Source organism: Orbicella faveolata, unplaced genomic scaffold (genome assembly GCF_042242905.1).
Source record: "Orbicella faveolata isolate gen_17 unplaced genomic scaffold, um_ofav_v1 contig_34, whole genome shotgun sequence".
Taxonomy (NCBI): Eukaryota; Metazoa; Cnidaria; class Anthozoa; order Scleractinia; family Merulinidae; genus Orbicella; species Orbicella faveolata.
Genome location: NW_028301563.1, coordinates 15526591 through 15537352, shown reverse-complemented (window position 1 = coordinate 15537352; position 10762 = coordinate 15526591). Strand labels below are relative to the sequence as shown.

General features: G+C 40.0%; 1 protein-coding gene across 1 annotated transcript; it reads right to left on the bottom strand.

Annotated features, from left to right (window-relative positions):
* Window positions 1-236: 236 nt before the first annotated feature.
* On the bottom strand, window positions 237-9365 carry LOC110062856 (uncharacterized). Its single transcript, XM_020769804.2, has 8 exons — window positions 8576-9365; window positions 5748-5869; window positions 4008-4158; window positions 3772-3872; window positions 3307-3343; window positions 3160-3194; window positions 2536-2611; window positions 237-1667 (listed from the first exon to the last, which is right to left on the bottom strand). The coding sequence occupies exons 1-8, from the start codon at window positions 8955-8957 to the stop codon at window positions 1510-1512; spliced, it is 1062 nt and encodes a 353-aa protein (XP_020625463.1). The 5' UTR covers window positions 8958-9365; the 3' UTR covers window positions 237-1509.
* Between the last annotated feature and the right edge of the window lie 1397 nt (window positions 9366-10762).

Below are 10762 nucleotides of genomic sequence, written 5' to 3'. Positions count from 1 at the left end.
GTACAGCATAATAAACAGTACCACATGGAAGTACTGCTCAATAGCTTTCATTTGAATGGTCATATAGTAGGGTTTCAATTTGATTTAAAAGATAGACCACTGTTTCATGATTGGACTGAATTGAAGCTCGACATTAGCTGAGTACTAGTTTTTTCAACGATTGTAAGTAAATTGTATATTTGACTTGATGTAACTGTCGACACTTCTACGAAATTAAAGCTACGTCAGTCATGATGTAAATTAAAACAAAATCACTTTATTTCATAAGACTTATACTCCTTAAAATAGAGTTGATTACTTTATTCCTATTGTCACGTTTGAAAATTTGCACCGATAAAACTTCAACAAAACATGTCAGACTGATATCGAGGTTAAGAAGAAGCGATATCTTCTACGCTGATTCGGTCATCGCAACATCAACAAAATAGTGAACAGTTAAAATCATTTCTACGCTAACTTCTAAAGAAAAAATGACTTTTGTTACGCACACTTTTGACCCTACAGCATAAAAGCTTCTTAAAAAACTAACACGCACAAAATATAGATTCGTTTTTTATATTTTTAAAAGTACTAACCACTCGTTTTAAAACAGGTTTTGTAAAAACGATTTATTTCTGTCAATATGCATAGCATGTATGGTTCTTTGATGGAAAATTAATTATGGATGCCCAGAGACGAGTTTCCAAATGATTTTTGCTTCTGAATGCCAATTCATTGGCATTCAGGAGTGTTGTTGATGTAAGATTACGTTTTGCGTCAAATTGTGAACAAAACCTGATTGCTAGTACTCTAGAGTGATCCCATAGATCAGTTTATTATGTTTTACCTTCCATCTTTACTTCCAGGAGTGACCAGATTCATAATGTGAGATAAAGTGTTAGTTTTATAATAGTAGTACCAAATAAAAGTACTGTTCAGCGGCTTTCATTTGAATGGTCACCCACTAGAGTTACATCTACAGACTTAAGAATTGGATCTACAGTTGTGCAGTATAATAAACAGTACTAAATGAATGTACTCCTCAATAACTTTCATTTGATTGGTTGAACACTAAGGTTTCATCCACAGACTTCATAGATCGACACATATTTACTGACCCTGGAAGAGGTAGGTGTAAGCCTACAACTTAAGCGAATGAACTCTACTAACAATGTTACATTACTTTTTCTTTCTTTACCACTATTTATCTTACATGATACAATAAAATTTGTGCAAAAGAAACACCACCTCCTGATAAGAGGAAGGTTAGCTATAGTTCTGGTCACGTGAAAACTCTACTCGTTTAAACGTCCAAAGAGGTACGTGCAGTTTGTAATTAAGGTGTCCTCTTAAGGCAGGTTAGGCAGACTTGAAGTCCAATAGTTCTTTGACCGAAGCTCATTGCATCGGTCTTAGACAGTGTGAAAATACGTTTCCTTCGATTGCTGAACTTGACTACACGTGTATAATTCCCTGTAAGAGTTCTTCACTGGGACGTCTTCAAACCTTGCAGAGTTTGTTATCGTTTTTTCATGACCTGTTGATGACACTTAAAATCTCCCTAGTGGAGTCTGGAGTCAAGGGAAGGGAACTTGTGTACTCATTCCCATAATCAGATGAGCCTTCAGTCTTCAAAACCAGCCGTAGAGGGGGACGCTCTGTTGGAGGAGAAGCATCTTCCGAAAAATCTATAAAAGAGCAAAATGAATATGTTTTCTTGAGAAACAGGCTAGAACAGTCACCCCGTTTATATCACGGGTGCTCACTAGTTGCAGAAAATCCAGTTAACGCGTAACGGCTTTTACGTACGCATACAACAGCATACAAATGGAACTCATGATTTGTTTCAACCAGGAAAAGGGCATCACCCCAAAATTGGCGCAAAGCTTCCAAGCCCTTGCCAAAATATCCACATTTTGGGGCTAAATGAGAAGACCTTGAAGGCACCTTGGAGCACCTTGGAGGCGCATAACTTGAACCCAAAAAAATGGCGTGCAGTTTTTTGAAATCTGTTTACTCTTTATATTTTTATTGTAGCGTCATTCATCCCTAATGACAAGTAATTCGATATATATATATATATGTATATATATATATATGTGTCTGAATTTATGAAAACTGTGTCAAATTTGGGGCAAAAATTTCGCGCCTGCCTGCCGGCGATAGCGGTGCTTGAAAAGCCAGGGAGGCTTCCTTCAAGGAGGGTTGGGGAAGATAGCTGGGACCTGGCTACCAGCTGATACCAAGCGGGACCGCCACGCCCTTACCCCAGGGTGGTGGGGTGGGTCACAGAGAGAGGCATTTTCCCCAGTTAAAACTGCTCATTTTCTTTGCAGAACAGCCTTGGCCAGCAATGCCCTGCAGCCTTAGGGGCCGGCAGCCAGCCAACCAGACACAAGCAAGATGGGTGAGTAGGCTGTGTGTTGACAGAGTACCTGTGGTTGATTGAGTGAAAAAGCCTGTGTATTTTCTTGGAAAAGTGTCAGGGCGGTTGTGTTGAAATTAGCACGGTTTTCATAAATCCAGACATATATATGTTAATTATTTTACACGTACCCTCCTCATTTGATCCCTCCATGCCGTCCAAATCCTCAAGTGAGGAGCTACTCTGATCTGACATTTGATCTACCAGCTAGGGAGGAGAGGGAAACACACTTCGGTTATATCCAGGCAAATTGAAATTGGTAGCGGGAAGGGCATACAGAGGAAGAGTACGAATAACAGTTGACGTTTCATAAGTAGAGGCACGGTGGCCTCATAGTTGTTGCGCTCGCCTCCGTATCGAGTAGTCCCTGGCCGGGGACATTGCGTTGTATTTCTGGGCGAGACACTTTACTCTCCCAGGACCTCTCTCCACCCAGGTGTATAAATGGGCATCGGCAAATTAAATGCTGGAGGGTAACCCTGCAATGGACTACCATCCAATCCTGGGAGGAGTAGAAATACCCGTACTCGCTTCATGCTACTGAACCCGCGGACACAAGCACCGGCCTGATGGAACACTTGGCTCGTATGCAGACTTCACACTTATTTTTTATTGGTATAGCGTATAGGAGGCCAGTTCAAACACGTCAAAAAGGGCATAAAATTACTCAGTGACAGAGTCTCCGAAAATCACACTAATACATGCAGACTATAAAACAGCAACAATAACATCAATAAACCAGAGCATTAACTTACATCGATGATTTCTTGATCGCTGGGTACCTCATCTTCTGCAAAATTCATTTCAAAGCAGGATAAGTATATGGTTAAAGATCCTAACGTTTCAAAGAACAAGACTTGCAGTTCAAAGAACCTATAAGGCAAGCTTAATCAGTATCTCACCTTCTTTCACGATGACCTTGGCACCTGCTGGGGAACTCTGAAAAATACATTTAAAAACCATCTCACATTTATATGATATACCTTGCGACCATTTCCAAGTAAAACACACAGTTTTCATGAGTGTTTCGTATTTGAACCGAAATGCCTTGATTTTTGTAATTTTGTGATTTCAAACTCCTTTTAGAATTAAATATTGTCTTATCAGCTAACTAGTCTTCACAGAGGAAACACGTCCTTTCCAGGAACAATTAGAATGCCAGGTAGCCGAGAAAAACTATTTAGCATTAGAAAACTCTCCCACTCAGTCCTTCAGTAGTACAAGTAAATGTACAGCTCTGGTGCTTTTTGACAAGAGAACCCTGGAAACGATTTTAGGCATTTCACGTGACTTCAGTCAGTAAATACCCATTTTTTTCACTAGATGTTTGACGATTTTTAACGAATCATTTTTAATAAGTACAATACCTCTTCTAAGTCAACAAGTTCCCGAGAACATGATGCCATCATGTTATCGCCTGGAGACAAAGGTTCTTGCTTAATTCCTGGTTGAGTCATAACTCCAATGTCTGAGAAAAATACGAGACAAGAAGACGCTTCATTAGTATTTTAACTACTTTGATTCCATTTCAAACTTCTAAAATTCCACTTACTGGCTAGGTACTCAGTACAATAGACAATTAAAGGCTTAGTGCATGACGTACCTTTCATCTCGGGTCTTGGGTCGAACCACGTATTCATGTAGTCATGATCAAGCAGATGTGGCCAGGCGTGGAATGTTGGCCAGAATCCAAAGCCACTGAATGGTGGTTTACTACCCGGCAGGGGGTAGTATGGAGCCTTTCTAGGCTGTTCCTAAACAACGAGAAAAAGATTAGCGCCTCTGCTAGGCTGCTACAGGAAGTCTGAACCGCCAACTTCTTTTCATTACCTAAAGGACTGTTGTTGCGAACAAGGCGTACGCCTCACTTCTTTATTGAATCTTTTCACATAGCAGAACGAGAGACCTGACTACACTTGATCAACGCCTTTTAACAAAGCGTGAAATTTCGTTTGCGGTGAAGCGATGAAACTTTCCGCTGATTCTTGTACCTACTCGCTAATTTCGTGTTGTGACAGAAAAGTAGAGAGTGCAAGGTGGCAGTCAAAGAAGAAATAACAAAAAAAGTTAACAAAAACAAGTGTTCTTTAATAGGTGGACGATTTCTAAGAACGACATGGCATGTGCCGCAATAGCTATATATATACTGACTGCCAGCTTTGATTGACAGCTATGATTGATAGGAATGGATCAAACTTACATAGATCGAAAGCTCTAGATTGTGCTTATTGTTCCTATAACAACCAAGACAGGTTTCCAGTCGCGAAAAATTAGCCCAAATATCGATCCATTGCTAGTTTTAATCTTTGTTTCTCCTTCGTAAGAAGCGATCTTCCTCCTGTCATTGTTCTGACCTCGGTTAAGGAAACTAAGTATCCTTTCGATTGATAACGAAATAGTTTCGAATGTTGCAAAACTGGCAGCTTGACAGTCTTGACTGACACGTGTCTGTTGACTCAACACCTAAAAGAAACTGAAACGGTCTGAAACACGACTTACGCTATAAGCATTGTGGTTGCATTTTCGCATTGCTAAGACTGACACAAACAAACCTCGGCTAAAGGAAGCGAAACTAGTTTTGCGTTCGAACCCCGAAACGTCAAGCTTTCGTTTTCTTCTTTCAGTTTTACCCACCTTTGTCTTGAACAGTGATCTTCAGCAAACATTTAATCCAATTCTTTTAGCACTCGTTCAAGAAATCTTCGGTTAAATTAGAAGTCAAAAGCAATTTCTCATTGCCAAACTGTGAACAGATTCAAGAGTCTGCTTTGACTCCTTCAGACGCAAATTCCGTACCCCCAATGGTAAAGTTTCTTGGAAATCAATCCGTAAAATTGAACGGAAGTTGCCGCAGGTTGTTTACTCGGGCAAAACTGACAATTCCTTGAGAGATAATCATTGCTCTTTTAGTTTGTTGAGTAAAACTTACTCAGATTTAGTTACCTTAGAGAACGCTTGCCTGGAAGTTCGGTTGTTTCAACCCAAATTCATTGAACGTTTTACGATCTTTCGGACATATACTGTACTTTTTTCGATTTGCCTAAATAGGATTTTCTTCCTTCATTATTTTTGGTCGCCCCATCAGTAAAGATTAAACGATTATTATCGATAATTTTACATATACACTTGTTAGAAAGGTTCATAAAACCTCGGATATATCAGGCAAAAATTAACATGATACGAAATGGTAATGCGGCTCAGGTATTTCACTATCTCGGGCGCCCAATTCACAGCTTTCCGAGTATACAATACATACAAAAGCTACTGTAAATTTAATTTTAATATGCAGTCTCTTGAATTTCTTCGTTTGTCCCCACTTTGTTTTAAGAGTGGTATCACCTACCCCTGGAGTTGCTCTCTTCAATCTCGCTGGCTCTGGTTCCCTCCTCGCTCTTTTCGCAGCTGTGTGATCTCTGGATGGTGGCGTTACGTTTGTGTTGGTAACCGCACTGGTAGAGGCGCTTGCTGCAAATTAAAGAGCAGCAAATTACTGATAGAAAGATATCAGAAATTTTCCAAACTCTTTTGCGCAACCCACAGATGCTTCGCAATCCATGTGCAACATTCATAGCCAAAACCCGACTCAACCCAGATTGTGGAAAAGTTAGAAGATTGAGAACATCTACGAAATGAAACAAGGAGACAACATGTCCATTCACTTTCACATTCGTGTGTTGTTCAACTCTATTCCATCACCGGATCCATGATTAGTACTCGATATGTAACCTGATCCCTCCTTAAGCCCTCGTTTGAATTTTTTCTTTTACTTTAACTCATTCGTCATTCTACCCTTTACAATGTTAAAAAGAAGTATGAAAGTAACTTTCAGGCCAGACTACACATAAATTCAAACATAACACTGTCCATATAACACTCAATGCTTCAAGCAGCCGTGAATAAGGCAAAGCCCTCGTAGATGTGATGTGCTTTACGGATGTTCAGCGAGGCTGATATGCATGCATGTTCACTTGAATTTTATCCTAAATAGAGACAACTAATTCCTAGGTCCGACAAAGGAAGTGGTCAAAGAATACTCAGAGGGTCCCGTTTCGTTTGTTAGTGTATTCTGGTCGTTCCAGCTTCACGCTTGCTTGACAAGCTAAGGTAGCGCTCCTATAGTCAACAATTCATGACAAGTGGTGAACTCTAAACATAATTTGCCGACAAATGATAAAGGACTGCTCGTGTTATATTCCGGCATGGACAATGGGGTGTCTGGTTTTCCGGTCTTTTTCTGCAAATTTCATTCGCACTTGAAGCAGGTCATAAGCCTTTGTAATCTAGTCTGAAATACCCAATTCCGCATTACAAGAGCTATTCCCGATATCATGATTCCATAATCATTTGATAAACAGGAACAGTTCAAAGCATTTAGCGTACCGCGCCAAAAAAAAATTATTACCATGGAAGTCTCACCGTCAGCACATTAGTAAAATCATTGGAATCACCTAAAGTGGAGCTGCATACACTTAAAGTAGTTCAACTTAATATATTTTTCCGCATTCTCCGACTTCAAATGGAGGTCGCAGTATAGCGAAATGATTCTTCCCTCGTGTTCCTTAGAACTCGAGGCAAAATTCTTGTAAAGGTATCTCAAACGGAATTTCTGTAATGAAATCTCGCAAATATTTGAACTGCTTTTGCTTAAAGTAAAACGATGCGACTTGTCTTCGAAGATTCAACTGTGGGGTTTGATACGGACTTCTTACACTTGCACTCCACCTCTCTCAAAGCAAGATCGATCTCCTTATAACATACAGATATGACTACTTTTAAGCTTCTGGAAGAGAGAATGTGGATATTTGTAACGCGTTTCTCTTTGGACTAGTGCAGAATGTGGTTTTACTTGAAAACCTGTCTGTCTGGTGTTTAAGTTGAGCCATCATGATGACCTTATATTAGTGGCCCTCTGTGCGTTGTATCTATATTATTTTTACAATATGTGTTTGAGAGCAGCTAGGGCAAAGCATCTCATATTTATTCTCAATTTTCACAGGAAACTTATTAGTCGATGCATTTTTTACCCGCCATTTCTTGGTAAGCTCAAAGAACAACAAATGCCGAATAAATAAGTCATTGACCGCCTGACGCCAAACCGGATCGAATCCCGGTATTGCATGCTGATATCGAAAGAGTCTTCAAGACTTTCGAACCTTTCGGTTTCAAATTAAATTCTCATCACGGCCTATTTGCATCGTCAAACTATGCACGAAAATTGTCTCCAAAGGACGGTCTGTTCGTCAAACTGTGACGCTTTCCGAGAATATTCCCACACCAAACAAAAAAAACTTCCCTAAACTAGACAAAAGCCCCTTTTTCTTCAGCTTTCAGCATATTGTGCTAAAACTGCCGAACATTACTCGTTGAAATTTAGAGTCAGAATGCTTGCTAAAACCTGATTTCATCAGAAACCGAAGTCTGTAGCTCTCTCGTGTTTGCTGAACTGGTCCGCGGGTTAACTGTGCTTGATCAGTTTTTTTAGGGCGTCACCGATGACGCCCTGATCAAGTTTTTTTTTTCGCGGAATCGATATAACGAGGATGTTCACAAACTCCGAATAAACTAACGATGATAAAACTCCCTTGATCTTAACACTTTAGCAAAATTCCCCCCTTCAAATTATTACGGTTTCGTTTAAACGACTTCACCAGTGCTTTAACGATATGCAAATTACGTAATTCGAAGCTTTTTCTCGGAAATGCTATCGTAAACGGGTTTTTGCCTATTTCTGGGAATTGGCCATGCTTTGTTGACTTCGATTTATTCTTTTCGCAGCGTTCTCACAAAAATAAGCCTCGAATCCTTGCTAAGATTAAACTCATGATTGTAGCATGTTGTAATTTAGTCGTTCTGAGAACTTCCGCTAAGGATAAACACTAAAATTGGCGGAAATTTGTCGAGAAGTCGGTTTACAGGTCACGGGTTCCAGATCTGCACAAGAGCGCGCACAAATTCTATTGACGTTTTTGTTTTCGACAATGATTTCCTTCGGTTTAAACACACAATCTCTAAAATGAAACATTTGTCTCATAGAACTGCCACAACATCCGTGAATAAACAGGTTAAAATTTTGATTCGGTAAGCACTCTTCGCCTTCTTATTGATTCGTGTGCACATATTGAGCCGTCAAGGCCGCCGTTGTCTGGCCTCAAAACCACGCAATATACTTACATTTGCTTTGCCGTTTATTGTGGCCGTCTTTCTTCACCGATTTCCTGACTATCTGATAGACTTTATAAGCATCTTGGCCCCGCGCAATGCCCTGGTTTGGAAGTTCAATGATATCCGGAAGAGCGTTGAGAGCACATCGAAAATTCGCTTTCCATCTTCGCGGATCGGGGCGGTCGTAACCTTTCCTGTACCGTCCACTGTGGATTGCCCAGCCTTCGAAAACACAGGCGTCCTTAGGAAACGACCAGCACTGTCTCGAAGCATGCTTCCAGGAGACTTTAAAGATGCCTTTGTCACGGTCCTCCCACTCAAGACCCGGTAGCCTGCCGCCGTCTGCTTCTTTCTCGATCCACGCTCGAAGACGAAGTCTCTCCGCGGGCATTGCGAAATATTTCTTAAACAGTAGCCTGCGTGAGTAACTCCTAGAAGAGTATTATAATCTTCGTTTCAAAGTCCGAGGGCGTTTCGATCCGTTCGCTTCAGTGTCTGAGCTCTAATGCTACAAACTTCTGGGGAATAAGGGTTTTATATTTTTAGAATTCACATGATGCGCGGGGAGTCCCCTCAACTTTCCAAGAAATGACGTCATTTGTTTTTCAGCCAATCACTATGTCACATGCTCGCTCTATTTACAGCAGTTGACGACTCGTCTGTCTCGAATAAAGCAAGGAAATATTCCTTAATAAAACAATTAAATAGGTAAACTATAACGAAAGAAATTGTACATTAAAATATTTTGTTCTTTCTGTCGGGCGTAATGTCCAAGTTAATAAAATCAACATAAATTTCTGGCAAGAAAATCAATTTGAATTGATTTCATTTTTTGGATGAGTGAATGGCTCAAAAAGCGAAAGAACTGAACAGGAAATCACCGGCCTGGTTTAAGAAACGAAAGAAAGGATTTGCGAAACCTAGAAGAGAGATGCAACCGAAAGATTTCCATTTCGGTATGAGGTGTTTGTACATGAGCATCTTCGTGCACATAGGGCTGTAATGAGGTGCCTTATGCGTTTTTAATTTGTGAAAACTGACTTGAGTCACAAACTTAATCCAGCTACGGAATCAAAGCTCTGACTGTATCAGTCTGAAAGTAAGACGAAGACATCAAGTAACTTGCAAGATGAGGTTCTCATTTTTTTCCGGCGTCATAGTTATGATATGCTAATATATTCATGTGTCATCTGCCCGATGCAGGACAGAAGTAAAGGGATTAAAAAGGCTTGCGTGAGAGATATCTCATATATAGAGCATAATGAAAGGAGAAATTAAGAAAGAAAAGATTATAAGTTGTTTCGAAAGGTCCTCAAAGTATACATCAAGAAATTGTGAGCTTGCATGACATCCAAACATTTGCAAATAAATCGACAGGCCGCGAATTCACCAAAGCGGAACGGGATGTTTCTGAGGTAAAAGTTTCAATTACACCCAAAGAGCAAAAGAAAATCCCGTTTCGACTGAAGCAGTACGTTTTCACAGCTGGCAAACATTCTGTTTTTTACTATTCTTCAGCTTTCGACCATTTAAATACTAGAAAATTTGATTGCCGAGGCTTTTAAAATATTCCACGTGGGTAATTTAACTTCGACTTCCGGAGCAAGACCCGTGATAGAAGGGTATTATATTCTGTTTTCAAAGTTTACACGCTTTTTTCTTTTTTCTTTTAATCGTTAATGCAGGCGCTGGCTGATGCCCCCTCGTTACTCCTTCCTGCAATGAGCTAAGCTAACTTCTAAGCAAAAGTTAAGAGTTCTCGTTAAGTTTCAAGTCTCTGTTGTTTACGCCAGTTATATCACATGACTAGGTGCGTAATGTCAGTGAGATCAAAAGTAATTCAAGTGATTTCTTTCATGAAGTCTCAAAGAATTCGGTCACACCTTTGGGACACGCCAATGTTATTTCAATCAAAATAGCTATAGTCGCAACTTCCGTGGGAAAATTTGGTTTATATTTTGTCCAGCACTGAGAACGCATGCAGAATATGTATCAAGAAATTGAAAGAAGAATGTGCATCGTAAATATAAACGAAAGAGTTCGCCAATCGGAAATCGTCTAATTAAATGAATTAATCAAATTCTCACGACTGTGGCAGCAGAACTTATGGAAACCGGTAATGAGAATTCCTATGTTAAGTTAAATAAACCGTTCGCAAGATCTCTTGTTTTCACCTCTCTCCTCAATGTCGAATTG